This window comes from Echeneis naucrates, chromosome 11 (genome assembly GCF_900963305.1).
Source record: "Echeneis naucrates chromosome 11, fEcheNa1.1, whole genome shotgun sequence".
In the NCBI taxonomy this organism is placed as follows: domain Eukaryota; kingdom Metazoa; phylum Chordata; class Actinopteri; order Carangiformes; family Echeneidae; genus Echeneis; species Echeneis naucrates.
This window is the reverse complement of record NC_042521.1, coordinates 2865200-2891219: the sequence shown is the minus strand read 5'-3', so window position 1 is coordinate 2891219 and position 26020 is coordinate 2865200. Positions and strand designations below refer to the sequence as shown.

Here is a 26020-nt window from a genome sequence, read left to right as displayed (position 1 = left end):
AAGTTTATTAAAATCTTAACAAGGTGCAGCTAAAATACTTAATTCATATCTTCTCCTCCGCTTCACACGCATGCTTCTCTGTAGGCTGAAGGTTTCCATGGAGAGTTGGAGGAGTTCCTCCAATGGCTGAGGAGGACGGAGAGCCAGCTGTCTGCCGCCAAACCAACAGGCGGTCTCCCTGAAACAGCCAGGGAACAGCTACAGCAACACATGGTAAGAGATCCACATTACGACTCGTCACACACAATAGACACAACTCACAGTAAAAATGAGGAACCTGATACTTAACACATTTACAGCATTTCCATGTATTAGAAAAAACACAGAATCTCTATTACTGAGAGCTGTTTCTGTGTTAAGTTAAACCGCTGCTGCGCTGCTGAAGTTGTAGAGTGTAAGGGTGTTTATTGTTATTAGAGGCACATGGGAAGTGGTTCCCCTCAAATCACAAACATGTGATGAGATTCTGACTTTATGACTCTGACTCCCTCTTTTAAATGTCATTAACAGATTAACAGAGCACATAAACAGTTTTACTAGATGAGTTTTGAGCAGTTACTCAGAGTGTTATCTTACACAGGCTCATCTGGTTGAAAAAGTGAGACACTTGGCATATGGTGACTATGAAAATTTAATCGTGCCTATTGTTCCCTAGTCAAACGCAGCATTTGTGTTTTCTGTCTCCAGGAGCTTCAGGCTCAGCTGACACAGCGAGCAGACCAGTACCATCGCCTGCTGGATCAAGGAGAGTCCATGCTCCTGGCCCGAGGAGGGGAGGAAGCAGGACCCGGTACCACCCAGACTCAGCAGAACCTGGCCATGCTGCAGAACAAGTGGGCCAGCCTCAACACCAAGATGGACGACCGCAGGGTAACCCCGTTTTCTTTGTTTGCTGATCATCGTGTTCAGTAGCTTTTTGGGTCTGTCTTGTGCTTTTGTTTGTTGTTAACTGTGAACCATCTCTCTGAACCTGACAGGGAAAGTTAGAGGAAGCTGTTTCCTTGGCAACAGGCTTTCAGACTTCTCTGCAGGACACCATCAACTGGCTGACCCAGGCTGAACAGACCCTCAACATGGCCCAGCCCCCCAGCCTCATCCTGGACACCGTCCTCTTCCAGATTGATGAGCATAAGGTAGATACCAAATATAGTGAAGACAAACAGAATTAAAGTGGTTTACGTTATAAAAATGTTTAATTTGTTACCTTACCATCCTTTCTTCATCTTTGATGATGGAAACACATTTTAACCTGAAGTATTTACTATTCCTTACTCGTGTTCACTCTTCTCTGTGTCTGTTCAGGTGTTTGTGAATGAGGTCAACACCCACAGGGAGCAGGTCCTGGCTCTGGAGAAAGCTGGCTCTCAGCTCCGCTTTGCCAGTTTGAAGCAGGATGTGGTTCTTATCAAAAACCTGCTGCTCAGCGTCCAGGCTCGATGGGACAAACTGGTCCAGAGGTCACTGGACCGCGGCCGACACCTCGACGAGGCTCGCAAACGAGCCAAACAGGTACAGAACAGATAGTTACACCGAATATCGATGGGCTTGCTTGTTTTATTACATTAACTAAAAACTATTCTCTCTGTATTTTATCACTGATGCAGAATTGGTAAACAACCAAATTTTCTGCTTGTAGGGATATATGTACGTTAAAACTAAACTTAAACTTTGTGCTACTCTTTCTTTAGTTCCATGAGGCCTGGAGGAAGCTGACAGACTGGCTGGAAGAAGCAGAGAAAAGGCTGGACTCAGAGCTGGAGATCTCCAACGAGCCAGACAAGATCAAAGTACAACTGACCAAACACAAGGTATCGTGAGCTGGTTGATTTTGTGAATGAATTCAGTATTTCTGATTTTCTCCATTCAATGTTTCCCCATATACAAATACATTTTTTTATTTCCCTTTTTCCACATCTAGGAGTTTCAAAAAGCGCTGGGCTCAAAGCAGCCTGTTTATGACACCACAGTCAGGTCAGGGAAAGCCATGAGAGACAAGGCTCAGCTGCCAGCAGACACCCAGAAACTGGATCACCTGGTCGGAGAAGTCCGAGACAAGTGGGACACCGTCTGTGGCAAGAGTGTGGAAAGGTAAAAAAAATATGAAGTCTGAAACTGTTTTATCTAGATTATCTATCGTAGCTCTGAATCAGCACATGAGCAATAAAAACATATAAAAAATACACTAACGAGCTGTTGTCTTCTCTCCTCCATCCAGACAGCACAAGCTGGAGGAGGCCCTGCTGTTCTCAGGCCAGTTTGCAGAGGCTCTTCAGGCCCTCGTTGACTGGCTGTACCGGGTTGAACCTCAGTTAGCTGAGGATCAGCCGGTCCACGGAGACCTGGATCTGGTGTCCAACCTCATGGACTCACATAAGGTGTGTATGTTGAACAGAACATTGCATCGTTGATGTTGTGAGTGTGATATTAAACACACCTTTAGTTTGCTGTCTTCATCACTTTTTTAATGTCTGAAACAACTTCAGGTTTTCCAAAAAGAGCTGGGCAAGAGAACCAGCAGCGTTCAGGCTCTGAAGCGTTCAGCTCGGGACCTGATGGAAACTGGGCGTGATGACACAGCATGGGTCAAAGTTCAGCTTCAGGAGCTCAGCAACCGCTGGGATACAGTGTGCGCTCTGTCGGTCACCAAGCAGACCCGCCTCCAGCAGGCCTTTAAACAGGTCAGAGAGGAAGCTGAAGGTTAAACCTTCTTAACTTATCATTTCAGTGTTCTCATGAAATCATTTCTCATGTACCGTGCCTGCATCAGGCGGAGGAGTTTCGTACAGCTGTGCAGGTGCTCCTGGAGTGGCTCTCAGAAGCGGAGCAGACACTTCGTTTCCGTGGCGTCCTCCCGGAAGAGGCGGAGACTCTGCAGGGGTTGCTGCACACCCATCGTGACTTCATGGGCACAGTGGAGGAGAAGAGGGCAGATGTCAACAAGGCTGCTGGCATGGGAGAGGGCATCCTGACGCTGTGTCACCCTGACTCCATTACCACCATCAAACACTGGATCACCATCATCAGGGCCCGTTTTGAAGAGGTGAGGAATGGATTGAAAATCAAAGTGGTCTTTTAGTCATCTTTGTTTTTTGTTTTTTTGTGTGACAGGTGAGGAAAACTGATAAGAAATGTGTTATGTTAATCCAAACTTTTACTCTTCAGGTGCTGACGTGGGCAAAACAGCATGAGCAGCGGCTGGAGACAGCTCTGAACGAGGTGCTCAGCAATGCCAACCTTCTGGAGGAGCTGTTGTCGTGGCTACAGTTTGCTGAGACCACTTTGGTCCAGAGAGACACCGAACCGCTTCCTCAGGACATCCCACAACTGAAATCACTCATCACTGAACACCAGGTGGGTTTCCCGTAGACTCACTGACTCACTGGTTGTTTGTGGGTCACTGAACACCCAGACACAGTATTTTGGTATTTTAATACATAGATAGAGTGACAGCTCTGTAAATCTGTGTTTGTACATTTCCTCAACAGTTGTGTTTATCACTTACCATGTTTGTTCCCAGATGTTTATGGAGGAGATGACGAGGAAGCAGCCAGACGTGGACAAAGTGACAAAGACGTACAAAAGAAAACCAGCTGAACCTCCTAGCAGCCTGGCGGAGAGGCGAGGAGCTCGTACGTCAACCTGTGTTTGCCTTTTGATGCACAAATATTAGGATCTCCTACTTTTTACAATAACACAAGATTAATGCACAGATTAATCACACCGCTGCATTCCACTCTGTAACCTCTTCAGGCAAGCAGCAGCAGCAACAACAGCAGCAGCAGCAGCAGCAGGCTGCCATGCAGGTCTCTGGAGGAAACCCACGACTCAACCAGCTCTGTGCCAGGTGGCAGCAAGTTTGGCTGCTGGCTCTTGACCGCCAGCGCAAACTCAACGATGCTCTTGACAGGCTGGAGGAGGTATCTGCCTTATTTGTATATCTGCAAAAAATAAAGCCTATGTTGAAGTCGTGGAGAGTCCTGTTTTTCTTTATGGAAATAGCTTCAATATGAAATATAACTCTACTTTCAGCTCAAAGAGTTTGCCAACTTTGACTTTGACGTGTGGAGGAAGAAGTACATGCGCTGGATGAACCATAAGAAGTCCCGCGTCATGGACTTCTTCAGACGCATCGACAAAGACCAAGATGGAAAGATCACGCGGCAGGAGTTCATCGATGGCATTCTGGCCTCAAGTAAGTCACGACTGACTGATTGCTTGGTTTAGTGTTCGAGTCATTTCACAATTTCAAGAAACAATATATATATGTATATAATATATATACATAGTGTAGATTATAAATGGAAACATGTTGTGGCTCTCTGCAGAGTTTCCTACGAGTAAGCTGGAGATGACAGCAGTGGCAGACATCTTTGACAGAGATGGAGACGGTTACATAGACTACTATGAGTTTGTTGCTGCTCTTCACCCCAACAAGGACGCCTACAGACCGACCACTGATGCTGACAAGATAGAGGATGAGGTAAGAAAAATGATGGCAGTGATCCACGTGAGGTCTGTAAGTGTGAAGAGAGGGAGGCATTCACCGGCCCAACGTTTGTTTGTTGTGCAGGTGACTCGGCAGGTGGCCCAGTGTAAATGCGCCAAGAGATTCCAGGTGGAGCAGATCGGAGAGAACAAATACCGGGTACGTTTGATTCAGTTCAACCCAGACATCCTTTCTGAACTAGGTTACACACAAACTGTCATGAATCTTAGTTGTAAATAATTTGTTTCTACTTGGTTGCAGGTTTGCAAATCACTTTTTGAGGTTTTCTGAGGTTTTTAAAATTTGATATAGAAGTTGAATTCCCTTTAAAATTTTGAAATAAAGACAATATAGTTAGAGTTGATAGCTAAAAGTTTTTTTGCAGACTGTTAGATCCGGTTATTATTGACAATTTATCTGAACTAGCTTTGTCTTCACCTCTCCATCAGGCACCAATTAACAGCTATCTGTGTTTTTATAACATCACAGTGTTTTTATCTGTCCATCTCATGCTCTCATGGTGTATTTAGAAATGTATTTATAAAAGTTGTCTGTGCTATCACATACAATAACATGCCATAATAACGTTGATATAACAAGTTATTAACGTCTCACAGCACTCCAGGATAGTCGGCTGAGCCTTCTGTGTCGTCACCAAAACATTAACATAACCATGTAAATGACTCGGCACAGATACACACTGGGCTGCTGGGTAACACAAACGGAGCTTTTCACTCACAAAACCAAGCAGGTTTTTAAAGCTTCAATAAACTTTCTGTTTAAGACTCAAGAGCCAAAAGGGTTTGGGTGAGTTTTGCTCTGCAAATGTAAAGAAATCAAATTTCTTTACATTCATTTAATGCCACATTACGAAGCGCTTAATTTTATGACGTATGAGCCTGTTTAAAACAACACAAGCCAGATTTTTAAATGTTATTAGCCTGTTTAAAACCTACTGTAGTCTCAGTTCATTTCCTTTCCCAGCAGTCTGTGTATCTGTGCATCATATTACAGCGGTCATCAATCCTAACAGTTTTCAGCAGCTTCTACTGGATCCACCATCACTACAATTTATGTCCGTTCCATCATTATCCACTGGGTAATGATTTCCAGTGTCTAACTGCGGGACACTGGGGATGCTCGGTGTGCATCAGTTTCTGTCTGTCTGTCTGTCTGTCTGTCTTGTGTGTGTGTGTTTTTCATTTTTTGATTTGCTTGCTTTGTGTGTCTGGCTTCACTTTCCTTCACAGTCGCTGTCTGCACCTCCATCTCACCGTCATCAGCTGGCAGTTTGATATATTTTCACGGCCACACACTCATTTCTGCTACGTCCGTTTGCTCCCACTACTAATGCTAAAGTCAGATAACTAAATTACACACATTTTAGTTTTCTGAAAACAGATAACAGATGTGTACAGATGAATGACATCCTTTCATACATTAGAAGACTTCAGTTGTCAGTACATGTTGTTTCACTCTTGCTCTGTTTCTTTCTCCTTGTGTTCCTCTGCTCCGTGTCTACTGGATTTATTATAGTTCTTCCTCGGAAACCAGGTAAAGTGACTGCCGCTGCTGTGATTGGTTGTGTGAAATCTGCTTCATGATCCCCCACCAATGGAGTGCTGTCGTTTCTACACATCCACAAAAAGTAGTTGATTCTATATTAAACACTGTTTAAGAGAAACAGTCAGAAGAAGAAGCACTCCATTGTGGTTTTTTAACATGTGAGCAGGTTTCACTGTCTGAGTTGTGTTACTGCTGTGATTTGTTTGGTGTAGAGTGACAAATTGCACAATGAATCAGGCGACAGTGACATGACTGAACGGGTAATTAGTGGTGGGGTGATATATAGTCTGCTTTGGACTGAAGCTTGAGAGCAAATCAAGCTGCTGGGAGAGAGATTCAGTGCTGGTATCGCTTTGTTGGGCGATTTGAACAATGGCATTTATTTTCAAAGCTTAAAAAAGACTAAATGTATAAAAAGCTGCGGTTTCTCTTGTAATTGATGCTTATTTTGGGGGCAGTCTGGTGATTGATTCTCTGAAGTTCTGTCAGTGCATGTTTTTTCTGTCATTGCATGGAGTTTGGTGTGATGCTGCAAAATTCAAAACTCATCAATAAAACAAAATCTGTATTATTTTCCTCACTGATTTTTTTTCTCCTCATCTCTTCTCTCTGCCTCATCAATTCCCTCTCTCACACTCTCATCCTCTTTTCCGATTTCTTTCTTGTTGTTCTTTCCTCGCTCTTCTTCTTCTGTTGTCTGTGTTCTTGTCTCTCCCCAGTTCGGTGACTCTCAGCAGCTGCGCCTGGTGAGGATTTTGCGCAGCACAGTGATGGTGAGAGTCGGAGGCGGTTGGATGGCTCTGGACGAGTTCCTGGTCAAAAATGACCCATGCAGAGGTGATTGATGCTGACACACATACATTCACTTCAAACGTTGCCACTCGAACACACAAGCTCAGATTGTCCAGAACACACACACATAATGAAATCGTGGTTCTCCTCTGTCTCGCCTTCTTTTCTTCTCACACATTTAGAGGTGGAGTTTAACTGCGTATAATTATGTACATCCACAATGTACCAGTTTACATTGAAAAACTAAACTAACATTTTGTCAGTGTTGTTGATATTAAAAGAAAAGAAAAAATACATAATAGAAATAAGATTCAGCTTCTAATAAACCAAAAAGAAAATCTGAAGTTTTTGACATGAGAAGGACTTCTTAGTTGTGGGTATATTTCCATCATCAAGCGTCAGTTTCTGACAGCAGTGAAGACAAACTCTGGCAGAACTGACTCAAGTGTGTCAAGTTGTCTGTCAGCAGGTGACGCAGGAACCTGCAGCATCATCTCACTTTTCTCTCCAGTGTTATGTTCCAGTGACGTCCACAGTCGGTGTGTTTGTCCGGCTCCTGAGAGCGGTATATCTTCATCTCTCTGACCCAATTATCCCAAATCCCAAATCCCAAATCTGATCCCAAATCCGAATCCATTCTCTGTCGACCCTGAAGGAGTTCCTCTGTCATCTTATCTTGTCACATTTTATTTCTGTATATACACGGCCAGGTCTCTCTTCAGTCTGTCTTCTTTTTTATTTTATTCATGCTCTCTTTGATATAATAGTAGTATTGCATGGTGCATGGTCCTCAGTTCTCTCCCTCTTCCTTCCCCTCTCTTTTTCTCTTTCCTCAGTGCAACATCCAGGACTTAAGATTCTCCGCTCCGATTCCAGTAGCTCCATCTCATCTCGTATAGGTTGGGTTTCTCCTGTATCTCTTATGCTTTCACTCTCTCCTAACTGCTCGTCTTTTCTCCGTTCTCTTTGTTTTGGTCGGTTGTTTTTTGTTTTGTCGCTCCTGGACTCTTTCAGATTTCTTCTCTGTTCTTCTCTTCTTCCTCTCTACAACTTTTCTCTTGGTTATTCTTCCCATTATCTCCATCTTTCTTCCAACTCTTCTTTGTTTTGTTGGTTTGGCCTTGTTGCTGTGCCTTGCTGACTGTGATCACCAGACTAACGTGATGTCTCCCCACTGTTCTGCTCCTCCTCTCTCCCTGACTTCTCCCCTGGCTGTCCCGCTCATGCAACCTTTGAAATCCTGACCTGTTCACGTTTTTGAAACCCTTTCCAGGGGTCACTGACACTCGTCTGGACCCCCCAGTGCCCATCTGTGTGTGTGTGTGTGTGTGTCCGATTGTGCTGATGGTTTTTGGCACTGAAGGAGGAATTTTCAACAGATCCGTTAAGCAATCTTGACTCCAGATCGGTGTCTGTCTGTGTGTGTGTGTGTGTGCACGAGTGTGTTTTGGGCGAGGCCATGAGGTGGTATCTTTGTGTGTGTGTGTGCACGAGTGTGTTTTGGGCGAGGCCATGAGGTGGTATCTTTGTGTGTGTGTGTGTTTCTCTGTGTAAGACTTTCTTCATTTCTCCATGAGCATGCAGTTATTTCACATTGTCTCTTGTGTCTCTTAGTGACAGTCACTCCTGGCTATTTCTGCTGCCGAGGTATCTACACTTCCTCTCTGTCTCTCACTCCATTCTTCCATCTCTTTCACTCTTCGTCCATCCAGCTGTCAGTCTAACCACAGCTGTCCTCTGTGTGTCTATGTGTGTGTACAGTTTATATCTGTGGTCAGGTTTGTGTGTAGAGGCCTTGGTGTCCGTCTTGTCTGTGTCATGCTTCTCTCACTCAACAAAAGCAGGATTTGGTCAACCCCTGGTCTTTCTATTTTATTTATACATTTATTTTTAAATTCAGTAAAACAAGATGGCCAAATTTTAGAAGTGAGCTCATAAACTGGACGTGGACAGAGATGCTCAGCAGAAAAATGAAAAAAAAAATAATAATCGTACCTTATAGCATTACATCTTGTTAACTATTACCTGTAGCTTTGTTTCTAGTTTGGCCCCTCTCAGAAAAAAGTAAACATGCTTCTCCAGATTAGTGTAACCAAAGAGTGAAGAGTCAGTGAGTGTGTAAGACCTGGGCGTGGCCAGTCTGGGTTTCTAATAACGCTGGCTTCCAATGCGGCTCCTTCTAAATGTGATGGCTGGTTGGTGGGAGACACAATTACAGGGTGCACCTGGCTGGCTGGCGTTGAGGGGGGACGTAATTGCAGGGTGCACCCGTTTAATTGACTCGCCTTGCTGTTCGGTTGCTAGGGACGATAGCAATGAGGCTACTACGGCTAGCTGCAGCCCTCTCTTCTTCTTCACACTCCATTTTCCACTTCTTCATCTTGTTTTTCTTCCATGTTTCCTCTGTCTATCTTCTGTCTCTCCTCTGTATTTTTTTTTGTTTTCTTTTCTTTTTCGTTCTGTCTCCTGTCCTCTCTCCCTCTTTGTGGCTGGCTTCTCCAGGCTTGTTGTTGTCTGCTGGGGCTGCTGCACTACTTTCTGTCCGAGAATGCTGCTGAGTGTCTTTTGAAGAGCGGAGAAACCCTGAATCTCTGGGCTCTCTCCTGATAAGCATAAACCAGGCATGACCCCCCACATATATTTATACACATACTGTGTATACTGCAGGGCTGAGATGCTCCTTGTCAAATGGGCGAGCTTGTTGAAAAAGGAGAGAGGCTGTGCTTTTACTCCCACCGCCCTCCGAGGTTTTTGAAGCAAATACGCAATGAAAGTGTGTGTCACTTAGTGAAATCACATTTTTCATCGAACCGGCAACATCTGTCATTGATTAAGAAAAGTTTCACATTTTGTGAAATGTACGTTTTTCGCTGTCTTGCCCAGAGTTAGATGACAAATGTAATGCCTCTCTCATGTAAATATGAAGCTACAAGCAGCAGCTGATTAGCTTAGCTTAGCATAACGACTGGAAACAGGCAGAAACGGCTCACCTGCCTCTGTCCAAATGTTCGCTAAGCAGCACATTTCACCTCACGGTTAAATGTCGACACAAGCAGGCTTGCTGTTTACTTCCAGTCTTTCTGCTAAGCTAAAGCTACATGTCTCCAAGCTCCAGCTGTGAGAGCGGCGATGCTTGGTATTGCTGTTACTTTCGTTGCGTATAAAATTTATCAAAGTTATTTGTAATTCCGCACTCAGACACACCAAACACACTCACTCACCCAACCAAAGTGCACTTATGACTTCCTGAACCCCCAAAGCCCCAATCCCCAACCTCACCCCTCCCAATATCCGCTCTGCTCACGTGCACTCTCAAATGAAACATGCACGGACTCTGATGTCTGCAGCCAAGGAAGCATTGACTCTCCCCCTCACGCTGCTCGCTGCCTCCGCCGCCCCCCGCTGGAGGAACACTGTGAGCTGACAAAAACAGAGCAGCTCATTTGTCTGCTGTGTTTCCTGTTTCTCTCCTTAGCCCGCGGTCGCACCAACCTGGAGCTGAGGGAGAAGTTCATCCTTCCTGAGGGAGCGTCCCAGGGCCTGGCTGCTTTCCGCTCCCGTGGCCGACGCTCCAAACCGGGCTCCAGAAACGCTTCCCCCACCCGCTCCTCCTCCTCGGCCTCCCACAGCGGTGCCTCTCTTCCCTCTGCACCTTCTGCTCCCGCCACACCGACGGCCTCGGCATCATCCAGGGTAAGAGCTGCTGGTGTCTGAGCAGACACAGGATCTGTTGTTGTCCTCAAGCTCTGACCCGTTTCTGTGAATCCTTATATCACTTCATTCACGCAGAACAGGCGAAGTAACACTTAATGGCTCCACCAGACAGAAATTCATTCCTTTTACAAGTTTAGGTCTTCGATTTCTAAAACTTCCTTGAACTTTAAACATCCGGCCACACAGTTAAAGAAAAACATAACACAAGACAAACAAACTTTGTAAAGATAATTTGAACAGTTTTCCTTAAATGTAAGTCGTCATTTTGTGTTAAAATAATTAGAATTATTGACGTATAAAACTTGCAGCATGCACACACACTCACGTCACTCATCTTCTGTGTTGAAGGCAGATCTGTTAAATAAGATCATCACTGTCACCAGTCAGCATGTATTCATTAGTGTTGTTGTCGTCATCTGATGTTGGTGATATTTTTCATTTGTCGGCACCTGATTTCTGTGTCAATAGTGTCAGTGTATATCTGTGTGTGTGTGTGTGTGTGTGTGTGTGTTTTATGGATTTATGTAACACATTGTTCAGTTGTTGTCATCCTCCTGTTGTTGTCAAATATCACCACATTCTTAACTGTGACTTTTTTTTTTCTTTCATCTTTTTGCCCTTCCCCCTGTTCCTGCCATTCAACATGCTAACCTGGCTTCAAAATGTGTTGGAAAAAAAATCGCTCGCACAAAAACGCACTGCGCTGCCCTCCTTCCCTTCCCTCCATAACTCCTTCCTTCCTCTTCATGTCATTTGCTTCTCTCCTACGCTGCTTTGCTGTCCTCCTCCCTTCCCCCTTCCTTCATTCCTTCCTTGCTCCCTTCCCTTGCTCCCTTCAGTCCTCCCATACTTACTCCCGTGACTATGCCAAGCCCTGGCTGGCACACAGTAAAACTCCAACGCCAACCAAGTGCCACTGCTGCCCAGATCTCGGTCACAGCCACAGCACTCCTGGGCACGAGGTAACACACTCAACCCCACCCACCAACCCACCCACCTCCCTCCCTGCCCCACCCCGACTGAACGCGCTGTTGCACTAACGCACACTCCCGGGTGCTCACACACCACCATGTAGAAAGTTTTTACTTTTGCTGCTGTGAGGTGGAAACCTTGAAACGCAGCTTTAGTGGTTTCCATGTTTGAATTTCAGTTGAGAGGTTGTTTCATCTCCTGAAAAGTTCTGAGCGGTTTTCAACCTTTAATTTTAGAGGAAAAAGTAATGTGGTCACTTGAAAACTGAGGATGACATTGTGAAGAAGCAAAAGTTAAAATCAAAAAGAACAACATGTCAGAAACATCATGGTAGTTTACACACAAAACGCAGAGTTCAAGGTTGAAGAAACTTTTCAGGTTTTCTTCATTTCCTTGTCTGGGTTCATCACCTGATTAACGTAGAGCCAATTAGATGATGACACCATAACCTTTACAGTTGATTATTCATTTTATTTATAAGCAAAAAACCTGATAAAGTCTTTTGGACTAAGTTATTACAGAGTAATATATTTGTGTGTCTGTCTGATGTTTCCGGCGTGCTCCTGCAGGGGGCGGCGTCTGGGTCCAAACTGAAGAGGCCGACCTTCCACTCCAGCCGGGGTTCCCTGACCGGAGAGAACGGAGGAACGACACACACCAGCAAAACAGGAAGAACCGGTGAGGAGGCGCTCACACGCGTTTTCACGTTTAGCTAATTGTCCTTCAGCGGTAATTCAGCCAGGCTGGCAGCTCTGCAGTCAACAGGCCTGTCAGCGTTAGCATGCTGAGGTCAGTTCCTCAGCACCAAAGATAAATGATGGAGCTTTGTTTGTCTGAGGAACATCAGCATTATTATTCACATACGTCTTCCTAGATCAAAGGGTCAACCCTCAGACGTTTCTCAGATATTCTCTTTCATGTTTCCACTCTTCTGGTCTCCCTGTCAGACCCAAAACGAGGAGCCAGCGGTCCGACCAGCCGCGCCGGCAGCCGCGCCGGGAGCCGCGCCAGCAGCCGCAGAGGCAGCGATGCTTCGGACGCCTCAGAGCTCCAGGACGCTCGCTCCGTCTGCTCCGACACCTCAGACACCCCCAGAAGACCCGGCAGCGGGGCCAAACCCTCCAAGATCCCCATGATCTCCAAGAAGGCTCCCAGCCCGAAGACCCCGGGGTCTGCCAAGAAATAACACCGGCCACAGAAACCGGAGCAGAATGGTTACACCTTCCTTTCACAGAGCGACTGTCATCGGCCATCTTGGGTGTACCAGCTCTTCACCCTGAACATCCATCTGAAAGGATTGTATTGAATTTGTGCACTGGGACTGATATGTAACAGGGAAGGAAGGAGGTGGATTCGAGCAGCGAGCCTCCTGAAGAAAAGTCTGCGGGGGTGAAACCGACTTTTCCCCTTTAAGAAACGACCCCAGTTTGCCTTCCAGTCTCCTGCTTCTTCTTTCAGCGTTCCCCACCAGCGTGGAACCGACTGACTCGACGTGATGCTGCCTTATTTTGTGTTTCGCACAGAGCGACACGGAAAAGTCTTTAAACTTCTTTATACCACACAAACACATTTTAACTCAGAGGCAGGGTAGGGAGTGGGACACAGCACCACAGCTACAAAAACAAAAAAAGCTCAGATGACATTCAGGAAAAAAAGAGAATTGTGGGCTATTATTTTGGCTTGTGGGCCAGATGCCTCAAGGATGAGTTAAAAAAGAAAATATGCAACGACTGCCATGTCACTTCCTCTGGACCGGGTGGCGAGAAAAAGAGTCACCTCAGCAGATCTGGAGAGGCGGACACACACACACAGACACACACACACAGACTCGGAGGGTCGGTGATGGTGGTGCTGCTGCAGCTGAGGGCAAACACTCACACACTCCTCCCGACCGCTGGGACGTTCAGATCGGCCTCCTGTGTGCACTTCAGCCAAGGGCGGTGTGGTTCTGTCACATGCTGGCACAACAATCTGACGCACAAAAATCACAAACTGGCAATAGAAAGGACAAATTTTATGGTGTCAACACAACTAACAGCACATTACTGACAATATCCAACATGTGTAACCTTAACCTGAAGTTAATGCCGAGTTCCACAACCAGCATGCACTAATCGTCTCTTCCTCTGCAGTTCACCTTAATGTGTACAGTGTGTTGCCCCGAGCAACACACACACACACACACACACGTGGGTGTGAATCATGTGTGTCTTTGTTAAAGGAAATAATAGAGGTCATTGACTTGAGTCACTGTATGCAAAATTTAAATTTGCGAATGTCTTTTTTTTTTTTCTCGTTGTTTTCTGGTTAATTTATAATCACAGTTGTACTTTTGTTATCTAGCTTGAAAGAAAAATCTATTTATTTTCAGTTTCATGTCATATCACCGTTCACAGAGAGTGAATTAGTATTATGGTTAAAGACATTGTGATTCTTTTTGTACCAAGAAAATGTCCGCTCCGCTCTTTGACATTGTTTGTGTGTAAAGTGTGTTTCTGACATTATTCATTAGGCCGCTGTTTTTTTGCTCATGACTATAATTCCCAGACCACGACCAAAGGGGTTTGCCCTTCATGTGTAGAGAGAATGACCGGAGTCCTGGGCTGAGCGGATCTCCTCCCTCACGTTCCTCCCCAGCGGCTCTTCTTCTAGGCTTTTTTTCAAATGTCCCGTCGTCGACGGGGCCGAGTTGTGTCCGTGTTATCTCAGTGTGAGAGATGAAGATTATGAGAACTAATGAAATGACAGTAAGAAAGAAGACATCTTAAGGTGATTTTTATTTATTTATTGTCTCTCTGAGGAGGGGGTTCAGGGCGCAGGAGACGAGTCCGCCACCTTTAGATGATGTGATGATGAACATGGAGGGATGTTACTCGGAGTCAATTGTGTAAAAGTTAAACAAAAAAACTAATTATAAACTTTTTTTGTTCTGTTTTTGTATTAAAAATATGCTTGCAGTAAAATCGGCCCCCGTCTTTGATTCATGTCCGTTTTTATTGGATCAGCAGCATAGTTGTGTAGAAACACACCCAGTTGTGTTCATGCTGCACACAGTAGATGTTACTGTCGTAACTCTTTCCATCGTTGTGTGTTGTGAGTCGCTGCCTGCATCACTTTTGTTAGTTTTTGTTTCCTCCTCCATTGTGATGATTTTATTTGCCACATCTCTGCCTTTTTAAAGTGGTGAGTGTTTGTGCAGTGAGATAATGGATGTCATTTTGTGTGTCCGTGTGTGTGCAGTGACCGGACATTTGTAGGTAATTATCCAGTTGGAGATAAGGACACGCCCACTGCAGCACCATGATGGAGCTAATCTGACGTTATTCTCCTGTTGTGTTTTTAATCCCAGTCCCAGTTTATGTGTCTGTGAGACAGACGGAGGATTTGAAAATAACTTAGTCGTGTTTATTTGGTGGTTCCACCGGAGATGATGAGATCCGCCCTCTGCAGCTGTGTGTGCACACACACTCCTCATTTTCTGCCCGGCCGTCCTTCCTGCAGTCCATCTGATGACAGTCCCGACTGTTCCACCGCTTCTGTCTCACAGGAATGTCATTTTTCATTTTTGTTGGCTTCCTTTGGTTTTGAGGGCACCCACCCCCCCCCCTCCACACACACACACACACACACACACACACACACCTCTTCACCCTCTCATCGTTATCTCTCCAGACAAATCCTCCTAAAGCTGCAGATGTGCAGAGAAAAGAAAAACAAAAATGGGCAGAGCGTTAATTCCTGGCATTTGGGACTCGCCCTTTCGGCCAGGACAGAAAGAACTGTGGTGACTTTGGTTTGGTCAGTGTTATTCATGCCTTTCAAAGTGACCACAGCACCAGGCTGCTTTGAAGAACAGCGTACACAAACATGAGCTGGCGCAGGGCTGAACCTCACTACTATATTTGAGTCATTTCTTCCCTCTGAGTCCTTTCGGTGCAGACACACACATGCAGAGTGTGTTTGCATTAGTTCTGCAGGAGAACTCTGTAAACTAATGAATGGCTCAACAGTGTAACACCAAACCTGCCACTTCAGGGTGCAAGAGCTCAGAGTTTGTTTCAGAAGTCGAATTAGTTTAGAGTTAAAGGTTGGGATTCCATGTTTTCCATTTCCTTAGTTCCAAACCTCTGTGATGGTGGGGAGTTTTGAGTTCTGGCAAAAGATTAAAACAGAAATCTGAAAACAGTCTAAAAACAACTTTTCTTTGGACCTTCATTCAAATTGATGAAAAGGTGGATATTTTTATTGAATAAGTGTGTTTATGTGTGAAGAAAAAACAGGAGGAATCTAAAAACAAAAAAAATGTTCGTCTTTTTGCCCATTTGACACATTTAATGTAAAAAAACATTTATCTTTCTGTAGTTTTTACTTATTCAAACATTGTCATTAATGTATTCAGACGTGGAGGAGGCCACACACACACACACACACACACAGCGATGAACAAACTAATTCCCATGAAACTCCTTTCTGGTTGTGTGTGAAGAAATTTCACAGTTTTTACCACTTCAGGCCGGCTGACATCTTTCCCTCTGAGCTGCCTGAGCCATGAAAGGAAGCAGTCATGAGCAGATGAAAAGATAGAAGGGTGGAGGCAGAGAGAGAGATGGGGGCTCCCAGATAGAGCGCTGGGAGGGGCGGAGGCTGGAGGGAAACTCCCTCCTGGGTATGAACACAGCAGGATTCAAACACAGGACACACGTCCTCACCCTGAGCAGCATCTCGCCTCTCTGGGATTACAATCAGGAAACCATTTCCTGGAGTTACTGCTTCTAGAAATTGGATTAAGACATCTGGAGCCCCGGAGACGTGGGGGCGTCCTGAATGGATGAATAACTGCTCGAGGATGACGGGATAAAAGATTCCAGCAGTGATGTGTCCTCTGATCCTGCTGAGGAGGATCAGCCCTGACAGGCTGCAGGTGTGAGAGTCCTCGTTTCACCAAGAGGTCCAGGAAAACCTGCAGAAACCTGCAGCACCTGCTCTGCACTGGAGCTGTTTTCCATCCTCACGTTTACAGCTTCAAAGCGCAGAGCAATTTTCCAGGAGCATTGTTTGTCTATATTCCAAACACAGAGAAAGAGGCCTGTCATTATGCCCTCACTCTCATTATCTCTGTTTCTGCTGCTGCACAGCCGAGAGGTGAGAGAGATCAGAGGCTGAGGACTTTATTCTTTCTGCAAGATTAGAGAAAGAGGAAGAGCGAGGAAAGCAAAGGGGGGAGGGAGAGTAAACAGGCAGCTGAGGGCAGTAAACACATCCCAGCTCTTCTCTAAACACATCAGGCATAAATCAGCGCTGCAGACTGAGGACACACTGGACACCCGGAGGAGCTCCGACCTGAACAGTGTGTGAGGAAAGCTCTGACCTGCCGACAGAAACCGGACCGGGACCGGACCGGAGCCATGGCCTCAGGAGCCTCCCACAGCTTCTCCTGTCTTTGCACCAGGACGAAACCGCAGGAGCAGACCAGATCCACCTCCGGGCCCCCCTCCGGGCCCCCCTGGGCTCTCCTCCACCCCCGGACTCTGCTCCTCCTGCTCTTCATGTCCCTGTGGAGCCAGCAGGCCGAGGCCGTGGTCCACTCCAGCTTCAGGCGGCTCAGCGGCCGAGAGAAGAAGGAGATGCAGAAGGAGATCCTGTCCATCCTGGGCCTGCCGGGCAGACCCCGGCCCCACCCGCCGCTGCGCCCCCCCTCCTCGGCCCCTCTCTTCATGCTGGACCTGTACCACGCCATGTCGGCCGACGGGGAGGACGAAGGGAACGAGATCATCGTGAGCGGCCCCGGCATGGGGAGGTTTGGGGGGGCAGAGAGGCTGGCTCAGGTCAACCACCCGGCCCTGCCCACCCTCAGCACACACACACCCCCCCTCGGCACCGTGGTCAGCGAGGCCGACACCGTGATGAGCTTCGTCAACCTGGGTGAGTCCGAGCTCAGTCTCAGCTGTCTGAAGACTTCAAGGTGTTATTTTGTTTTCCTTTCAGTGACCTTAAACTTCATGAATCTGTGTTTTCAGCCACAAAATCAAAAAGCATCTGAAAGGAAAAACTGAAGTATTTAAGGGAAAAGGTCGAAGTGCACCGTCTCTGATGTGACCGCACAGGGATGGTGATGTCAGATTAGAGGAAGGGAAATGAACATTTACTTGGCTGGCTCAGTGATTTCCCGTTAATGAAAAGCTTTAGAGACAAAGGCTGCTGCTGTGTCCTTCTGGTCTTTGTGCTAAGCGAAGCTGTTTGCTCCTTTAAGGACGTTTTTACCGTCACATCTGAATGACAGAGCAGTTTTAGACTTTGTGGTTTGGCAACAAACCGTAAACTGCGAGGAGATGAAATTACATTGTGTGTGAACTTGATGACTCTGACTGACATGTTGCTGCTGCCATTTTAGCTTCTTTGCTGTGCAAATTTCCACAAACATTTTCTCCAACAGAGAATTAAAACCAGCGTCAGCTCAGCTGGACTACATCAGTCGCTTTCAGCTGAGTGTCTCTGTCCATTACTGATTACTGAAGTACAAAATGTGACCAGAACACTTCTCTGGATCAGCTCAGATGTCTGTGGATGCTTTATCCTGATGTGATGAAGAGATCCAAACTTTTTCAGAGAGCAGCGATAATCAACATAACGGAATAATAACAAGTGACTTTTAGTCTCAAATTTTTACTTCCAATCAAAGAGTCAGTAATATTCAACAGTCCGTCTATTTACTGATTGTTCTTTGTTCCTTTTTCAGCCATAAACTGTGCAGCGTATTTATAAAGATAAAGGTCATGTCTTTGGGTTTTGGATAGTTAGACTCTTGATGAAGCTTCTGGGATGTTGTGATGACAAAGCATTTTGTAAACTGATATAATGAGCGGCACAATAATTGGTGTACTCATTCTATAACTACATATGAGAGAAATACTGTTAGAAAGAGCTCGAGCTCAGTCGAAAGCTGCCCTTCTGCCCGACTGATGCCAATCTGACATCCTCCTCTCGATGGCTTCCTTCCTCCAGCTTCTCTGGAATGGGGTGTCCAGTTCACCCGTCGCCTCTGCTGAGGCTCTTTAATGGACTCCCATCAAATGGAAGGTTTCCTTTTCTAATTTCTTCTCCGCTGCGGGGGAGAAAACGCATCCTGAAATTTATCAGTCAACGTTGTGAAAACACTCTCCAAACAAAAGTGGCTCAAAGTGACTCGTTCTTTTACTGTGACTCAGTCAGCCGGGCCCAACTGAAGCTGCTTCAAATGCCACCAAAGGCCATTTTAGACAAACGTGCAGCTGAAGATCACACACGTCACAAAGAAAGTGCAGTCCAGTTGTGCATTTGCATGTGACTTAAATGCAACACAAAGACTCAGATATTTATCACTCATTTGTCCTGCACATCTCACACATCTGAAGAGATCCACAGCAGAGATGGTAAATTTAGAATGTGTTCCCTAAACTAATGTAATCAGTGTGCGTCCTTCATGTGCGCTGAATCAAACAACCATGGGTGTGTGTTCCTACGCAAATGTAATGGGAAGACACAGCTGGATAGAATTAAAGGCCCCGCTGACAAACACTGAAAAAAAAAAAAAAAGCAAACGGTCCAAAGCGAGATGAAAATACTGCTGTGGAGGGAGCGACTCTAAAAATACCAGACAGGGCTGCAATTATGGCGTGTGTGCTGAGCAGCTGCTGCGGTTCAGGGCACTAAGTGTCTCTAATTATTGCTGTGTGTGTGTGTGTGCGCGCTGATATGAGCACGCCCAGCCCATCAGGAGTGTCCTCTCCTTCCTATCTGCTATCCATTGTGTGTCTTTGTCAAACCTCACTGCTGTTGTGCGCCCCTGTGGGATTTGAAGAGGACACACACATTTAATTTACTTACTTATCGTTGAAGTGAGTCAGTTGTCAGAAACATTACACCATCTCTGCTGTTGTGCTCTTTAGCAAGGCACTGCAGTTCCTCTTCTTTTTCTTCGTGACATCATTCAACATTTTTTTCCCTTCATGATCTTTATGATGCCGTCGTTTCTGAATCAGCAGAAAATTGGATGTGTAACTCTAAATTGAACAAAAAGTTATTAAAATCTGTTAAAGTGTTTCTGGTTGCTGGTTAACTGACGGACTCTGCTGCTCCTCTTCCTCACGCTTTTTTTTATCATCTTTACTGTTCACTGTGGGGGTTTGCTGATTTTTAAATATTTTTCATGCCTTTTCAAAGATGATAATTTAACTGACCAACTGAACTGCTTTTGGCTGTAAATTTGATGTTGATTGTTGAGATTTGTGCTCAGCTGAATCAGACGCTGATGTCGGTGTACCTTTGAGCATTAAGCCTGATGTATCTCTGTGAAAACTGAGATGTCGGTTTGTTTCCGCAGTGGAGCAGGAGCGAGACCTCCTGCAGCCTCGTCCGTACTGGAAGGAGTTTCGTTTCGACCTGACCCCCCTCCCTCAGGGGGAGACGGTGACGGCAGCAGAGTTTCGGATCTATAAGACGCTGACGATGGGCCAGAGGGCAAACCGAACCCTCCACATCTCCGTCTACGAGATCCAGAGAGAGAACAGACACAGGTTCAGCCTGCTGTGTTTAAAATGTTTTAACTCAAAGTTTGACTTCAGCTGATCATGTTGCCAAATAATTCCTCAGTTAATCCAAACTTTCCATTTTCTCTCACATCATTGTCATCCATGTTAAAATTTTTATTGTTAAAAGGGTCAGAAAGGTTCTTCAGACATCCTGACCTTTGACCTCTTCAGAAGTGAGTTCATGTGTATGTTTTGCTCCCCAGAGAACCGGAGCTGGTGCTGCTGGACATGCAGTCGGTTCCTGCAGGTCAGGAGGGCTGGCTGGCCTTCGACGTCACCTCGGCCTCCAACCACTGGCTCCTGCAGCCGCGCAGCAACCTGGGCATCCGCCTGTACGTGGAGACCGAGGAGGGTGTGTGCCACACGACCGCCACACAACCACACCGCTGCTTACTCGCCGTGTGGCTCTCGTTCATTAACGCTGCCGTTCTTGGTGTTTGCAGACCGCTCGCTGTCTGCCGGCTGGATCGGGCTGGTGGGCCGCCGGGGGCCGCGCTCCAAACAGCCCTTCATGGTGACCTTCTTCAGGGAGAGTCAGGTCCCGTGTCGGCCGCCGCGAGCTGTCAAGTCTCATCCCCGCAAGAAGAAGCCCAAATACGACCTCCCCCTCCCGAGCATCCACAGTTAGGTTCACCACACTCACCTGTTTCTGGGGATCATTACGTCCTTTTAAGATCTACGAAGAAATTATTCATGATATTCAGAGACACGTTCTGGTGTTACATCTTCAAGTTATCGACACTGTGATTGTTTTTTTCTAAATAAAAACACACACGCTCAGACTTTGATACTAACACGTTTTTCCTCCTTGTTCAGATCGGAGTCCCGTTAACAACGGAGGCCAACCGTGTAAAAAACACGAGCTCTACGTCAGCTTCAGTGATCTGGGGTGGAAGGTCAGCTCTCATCTGCTTTAAAACACACTGCGTCTCAAAGTTCAGTATTTAATTGAGGCTAAAATGGCGACACAGGTCAGTTTTTAAAGGCATCTACACAGATGAGGGGTCAAATGTTTGTTTGTTTTTTCCCTGATGTTTATTTCTGAAAACCTCCTGCTGGTCAGCCTCAGAAAAATAATAATAGATTTTACACAACAAACGTTCTGAATGTAAACTGAGCATGACGGCAGTGTGATAAGTTAATGAGCTGTGTGTTGATCATAAACTGGATTTCTGTTGCTCTGATCAGGACTGGGTTTTGGCCCCGACTGGATATTCAGCCTACTACTGTGACGGAGAGTGCTTTTACCCTCTGGGCTCCTGTATGAACGCCACCAACCACGCCCTCATCCAGCAAGTGGTCGGTTCATTACTGATGCTCAGTGTTTTTGGGCTCTTCCTGAGTATTTCATACAACTCAAAGCTTTTATTCAGATACATCTCAGTCCAGATTCTTTATCTTAGAAATGACTGGATGAAACTAATCACACTGAATGTGCTGCCTGAACGTATTAATGGCTCAGCGTTAACAATCCAAAGACTGTGTGTCAGACAGAAAGTGTTTGTCCCGGCAGGTCCACCTCCTGAAGCCCGACGAGGTTCCGAAGGCGTGCTGCGCTCCCACCAAACTCAGCCCCATCTCCGTCCTCTTCTACGATGACAACAACAACGTCATCCTCAAAAAACACCGGAACATGGTGGTGAAGACCTGCGGATGTCTATGATACTTTCCCCCTCAGGCATGAACTTGGCAGAAACTTTGGAGAAAAGGTTGGATGACGAAGGCAGAGAAATCTGATCTGGGACATTTGTCTTTGGTCACATTTTATAAATTCAAAGATTACAATTCAGCATTTTAATTCAAAGACTTGACACTTTTTAAATGTGTTTTTAAAGTGGTGGTTATGTTCTTATGTACAAACTGGTCCAGTTGCAGAAGGTGAGTGATGCCAGAATATTTTATCAGTTTTTTCCCCCCGAGCAAACATTTTCTTTGTGAACTAACAGGGACTGTTTTTTTCATCCTGAACAAACCAGAAGTCAGTTTATCACAAATTATTTTCAAAGGGAAAATTATGAAAATGGAAGAACAAAAGCCACGAGTGATGCCTGATTTTGTTTTTAAAGAAAGAAAAACTGACAGCAGTATTATTGTTACAACGCAAATCTATATGAAGAGATTATTAAATTGTATTCAATTAATAAAAAATATATTTACATTATCTTGACTTCGGAGGGAAACTTTCATAGCAGTGAAGGCTAATGACTGCTTCGCTGACTGAATGAGCTGGATGACTGATTTTTAGTGTAATACTTATTTTCTGGTTCCAGTTTGTCTTCGACACAGACTTAGAATCGTTTCAGGATGTTATCATCATTTTCCGACAACAAAAAACTGAACTGATAAAGTTCAGCTACTTTCAGGTCCATGTTCCAGCAACAATTCACATTTTTCATCTGCTCACCTAAACAAAGTCAGCCGAGAAGAGATTCACATTAAATACATTGTTCAATTTATTGAAAAGGGTAAAAAAAGAAAAAGGAAATACAGTGAAAGCAAATCCATGAAATTTGTGCCTACTAGAGAAACATATGAAGAACCAAAAAAACAGTGAATCATCTTTTGGCAGGTAGATTAGATCTAATTTTCAGTCCTTTGGGCCTACTTTAATTTTTTACCAACTACAGCTGAAGCATCAATGAACACAGAACCGTGAACGTTTGTTAGAGCAACTGAAGCATAAAGTCAGACCATGTCCTGGTTTAACTGAAATGGGACAAAGACGCCGTTATTGCCACAATTATCAGGAAGGACATTGAAATGAGAAAAAAAACATACTATGAGACTTGTGTGGTCTAACGTGAGGTACTGTTGTAAGGTGTTACTGAGTGAGGACGCCCGCAGAGCAGCAGCGGAGGAGGCAAAGCTGTCAAGTCTTTCGCTCTTATTGGACAATAACCAGAAAGTCTCTGTTTGAGAAACAAATAACCTGCATTTCAACACCAACCTCCACCAATGTTGCAGTTTCACGACAAAATCTTAGTCGTTAGAAACGCCAATGGTCATGAAACCTCATTTTACTGTCATATGGATGACAGTCTGACCCACAGCCCTGCTGACTGTGGAGGAATGATGGAGTGGGGGCTTTCAGTGTGCCATCGATCCTTCTGGACGACATTTTTGAACTAAGTCCAACAAGCTGAGAGACATTTACACCTTCAAGACTTCTGGTTTCTACATCTCAATGAAGCCTTTTCATCATTAGTCACAAAATAATTGTATTCAGTGTTAGCAGGCTAGCTTGCTGGTTCTGCTTTCTGGAACCCCCCCCCCTCCGCCAAACAAATCTGGAATAGCAGTTGTACACAATAAATATAAAAACATGGGCCGCTGGTGTACTATTGCCCCTTCATTACTGTTTCCTCTTATGCAAACACGCACGTACGTTCACAGCACATACACACACATTCACCCCCTCCCTCCGTCTCAACCCGCTGTCCATGAATACTGACGGGTCCCAGTCCCAGTGTTCATCATCAACATCCTTCAGGCGCCGCAATTCAACATTTAGTCCAAGGTCATTGTGTATCTGTAAACAACAGGTTGTGCTGTTTTTTAGTGTTTGAAAATATAAATAGTGACCAGTTGAGTTTAGAAAGACCCTGGCTATAATAAGGTACTTCCAATATTAAGTTCCGACCTTAAAGTCTACAAGAACTCAGGAAGCAGAATCTCCAGTGAGCACAAAGCCATGACTGCAGCTGTTCTTACCCAGGTTCAAGTTCAGGATCAGGTCCAGTCCAGCCGGGAAGTCTGTTACGCCTGAACGTCTGCCAGCTCAGGGGGCATGGGGGACTTGGGGTGCTTGCTCTCAAAGTGCTGCTTGAAAGTCTTGGGGTCAGGCATCTGAGTCTGAAAGGGAAGATTGACGCAAGAGTTCATTTTATGTTGTGAAAACTAAATTCTGTACAGAAACCACTGTTTCACCACTCAGGACCTCAAAAGTCAGCCACGTTGACATCGATAACACAGTAAGTACCAAAACGTTATTTGGAATTAAGTTCTGCCGAAACTTTAACTGCATGAAGATCAAACATGTTCACCTTTTTTAAACCTTAAACAGTATCTATATACATATAAATATAAATATATTACTTCAGAGGATGTATGGTGACATCTGCTGGTTTGAAAACTTAAAGCAGTCTTCCAATACAACAATGATCAGCTGTTTCAGTCTCTCTGGTAAAATAACAGTCCAGGACTAAAAATAAATATGAAAAGTGAATCTGTCTGGTTAAGGCAGTTATCTGCTTTGATATCTATCATAACAAAAGTCAGACGATGCAGCAGTGTTGCACTCACCCGACAGACGGGGCAGGTGTGGACCAGAGCGGCCTTCGCTGCCATCTTCTGGTCCGCGCCCTGAGATTTCTTCTTCTCTGCTGCCTTCTTGGCGTTCTTCTGCTGGGACTGAATCTTCTGCTGCCCACGAGCCATGGCCCTCAGCTTCGACCTGCAGACAACACATTACCCTTTGTTATAAATACAGATGTTATAGCCTAAATCTTGTTGTATTGACAGAAACATTTCTGTCAATAATAACGAGGAGGGGTAAGTTTAACGACTGATCTGATACCATATGATGACTATTTTTTTGTCATGTCAAGAATGAAACAACAGAAACAAGTACATCATGAATCAGTTCCAGAGACACCTGTTATTGCTGTTTAAAGACAAAGTGTCAATTTTCACCAAAATACTTAAATTAATCAGTTGAATACAATTACTGTTTTTTTGCTTCATGAAAAAGTTATACAACAACTGGATTCTCACCAACAGCAGCAGCTCTTGTGAAATTCCAAAATCTTTTCCTGTTTTGACACGAACAAATAAAAATACCATCTGATGTGATAAATCAGCCTCTAGTGAGTATAAAATATAACAATTATCAAGCTGTAGTGTACTGACAGCGTTGAATAATCTACAGCTGGCAGACTTGAATCAAACATCAAGTCATCGGCCAATAAACTGTTAAACAGTTAAAACACTACGCAACTACTGCAAACTGCAGGACAGCTTCTGTAGACACACACACAACGGACTAACTGTAGTTAAATACTCTCACTGCACCACAAACTGCAGCCCAACAATAATCCTGAAACTGATCCAAACACTTTAGACTTTAAAGCCGTGTCAGCCGTTACACTACATCAGGTTAAAATGATAACTGCTCTGCTTCATTTTGTGCCAAATCAGGATCTGTCTGCTTTTAGAAATAGAAATGATTTACGGAGTCAAAGGTCTCATTTTCTGATGGCTCTTTAAACTGATAACTCTGCCGAGACATACATGAGCTGAACAGAACCAAATAAAGTGGGAGGATGTTTGTTAACGATGAACACCAGTTTATCACAAATATCAGCAACTTCTGAGGCAAATTTACCCAAATTCCCAATAAATTAAGTCACAACAGACAACAACTTCACCTGGTCCATTGTCCCTTTTATCTCTGCTCAATTCTCCAACTTATGTCAGGCTTTTCAAACAATAATTTGATCCACTCAGCCCACAGACATAAAAGTTAAGCAGCAGTTATTTATGAAAACAGCAGCAGCTCCGGTCGGAGAGGCCTCCGGTAGCCGCCTTGCTAACACCGTTAGCCGACGGAGCTAAAATTAAAACCGACCGAAAAATGACGTGACAGGAAGTTTTTTTATTTTGGTTTAAAACAGCTTCATGAACAGAAGGCTGTTGGATAAAACACACATCGGTTAGAAACGTTAAATAATCAGTAACAGTCAGATTTTTTGCCGGTTTTACCTTCGAGGTTTGACTCTCTCGTCGCTCTTTTGTCGGGGTTTTCTTTTCGGAAGTGACGCAGCGGATATATCCGGCTGGTGGCGGAATCGGCGGACCCCCTGGTGGAGAGGAGTGGTACTGCAGCGGCAGCAGACAGCGGTCTGCTGAGTTTTCTGTGAATTTT

The 26020-nt window shown here is 45.0% G+C and overlaps 3 protein-coding genes across 10 annotated transcripts in view; 2 read left to right on the top strand and 1 right to left on the bottom strand.

Annotated features, from left to right (window-relative positions):
- The window catches only part of macf1a (microtubule actin crosslinking factor 1a), a 163196-nt gene extending 148681 nt beyond the window's left edge, over nt 1–14515 (top strand). For all 6 annotated transcript variants that reach the window (XM_029513794.1, XM_029513796.1, XM_029513793.1 and 3 more), the window contains 23 exons: nt 85–213; nt 688–870; nt 978–1133; nt 1303–1509; nt 1689–1808; nt 1919–2088; nt 2216–2375; nt 2484–2678; nt 2768–3040; nt 3163–3351; nt 3518–3629; nt 3751–3917; nt 4030–4192; nt 4326–4480; nt 4571–4645; nt 6023–6040; nt 6772–6889; nt 7681–7743; nt 8459–8491; nt 10320–10537; nt 11398–11520; nt 12100–12208; nt 12478–14515. In XM_029513794.1, coding sequence (XP_029369654.1) covers nt 85–213; nt 688–870; nt 978–1133; nt 1303–1509; nt 1689–1808; nt 1919–2088; nt 2216–2375; nt 2484–2678; nt 2768–3040; nt 3163–3351; nt 3518–3629; nt 3751–3917; nt 4030–4192; nt 4326–4480; nt 4571–4645; nt 6023–6040; nt 6772–6889; nt 7681–7743; nt 8459–8491; nt 10320–10537; nt 11398–11520; nt 12100–12208; nt 12478–12716 — 3375 coding nt within the window. In that variant the 3' untranslated portion in view covers nt 12717–14515. The remainder of the gene's footprint in view (nt 1–84; nt 214–687; nt 871–977; nt 1134–1302; nt 1510–1688; nt 1809–1918; nt 2089–2215; nt 2376–2483; nt 2679–2767; nt 3041–3162; nt 3352–3517; nt 3630–3750; nt 3918–4029; nt 4193–4325; nt 4481–4570; nt 4646–6022; nt 6041–6771; nt 6890–7680; nt 7744–8458; nt 8492–10319; nt 10538–11397; nt 11521–12099; nt 12209–12477) is intronic.
- Nucleotides 14516–16216: 1701 nt separating this feature from the next.
- On the top strand, nt 16217–23414 carry bmp8a (bone morphogenetic protein 8a). Of its 3 annotated transcripts, XM_029513893.1 has the most exons (8): nt 16217–17337; nt 17422–17452; nt 19890–20082; nt 20301–20449; nt 20541–20720; nt 20914–20993; nt 21286–21396; nt 21611–23414. In XM_029513893.1, exons 1-8 carry the CDS (start codon nt 16936–16938, stop codon nt 21758–21760), a joined length of 1296 nt encoding a protein of 431 aa, XP_029369753.1. In that variant the 5' UTR covers nt 16217–16935; the 3' UTR covers nt 21761–23414. The 3 variants fall into 3 exon arrangements, with proteins under 3 accessions (XP_029369753.1, XP_029369752.1, XP_029369751.1); XM_029513892.1 differs by having other exon boundaries at nt 16218–17452; nt 20541–20711; XM_029513891.1 differs by having other exon boundaries at nt 16218–17452; nt 21611–23413.
- LOC115050815 (zinc finger protein 706) lies at nt 22527–25935 on the bottom strand. Its single transcript, XM_029513894.1, has 4 exons — nt 25858–25935; nt 24400–24550; nt 23809–23949; nt 22527–23626 (listed from the first exon to the last, which is right to left on the bottom strand). Exons 2-3 carry the CDS (start codon nt 24532–24534, stop codon nt 23854–23856), a joined length of 231 nt encoding a protein of 76 aa, XP_029369754.1. The 5' UTR covers nt 24535–24550; nt 25858–25935; the 3' UTR covers nt 22527–23626; nt 23809–23853.
- Between the last annotated feature and the right edge of the window lie 85 nt (nt 25936–26020).

What these genes read in the sequence shown, in the direction of transcription:
- bmp8a (XM_029513891.1), top strand. Translation starts at nt 16,936, where the DNA reads ATGGCCTCAGGAGCCTCCCACAGCTTCTCCTGTCTTTGCACCAGGACG. An exon ending in GTACGTGGAGACCGAGGAGG is followed by an intron (nt 20,450 to 20,540) that starts GTGTGTGCCACA and finishes TGGTGTTTGCAG; the next exon opens with ACCGCTCGCTGTCTGCCGGC. An exon ending in ACGCCCTCATCCAGCAAGTG is followed by an intron (nt 21,397 to 21,610) that starts GTCGGTTCATTA and finishes TTGTCCCGGCAG; the next exon opens with GTCCACCTCCTGAAGCCCGA.
- LOC115050815 (XM_029513894.1), bottom strand. Translation starts at nt 24,534, where the DNA reads ATGGCTCGTGGGCAGCAGAAGATTCAGTCCCAGCAGAAGAACGCCAAG. An exon ending in ACACCTGCCCCGTCTGTCGG is followed by an intron (nt 23,950 to 24,399) that starts GTGAGTGCAACA and finishes CTTCCCTTTCAG; the next exon opens with ACTCAGATGCCTGACCCCAA.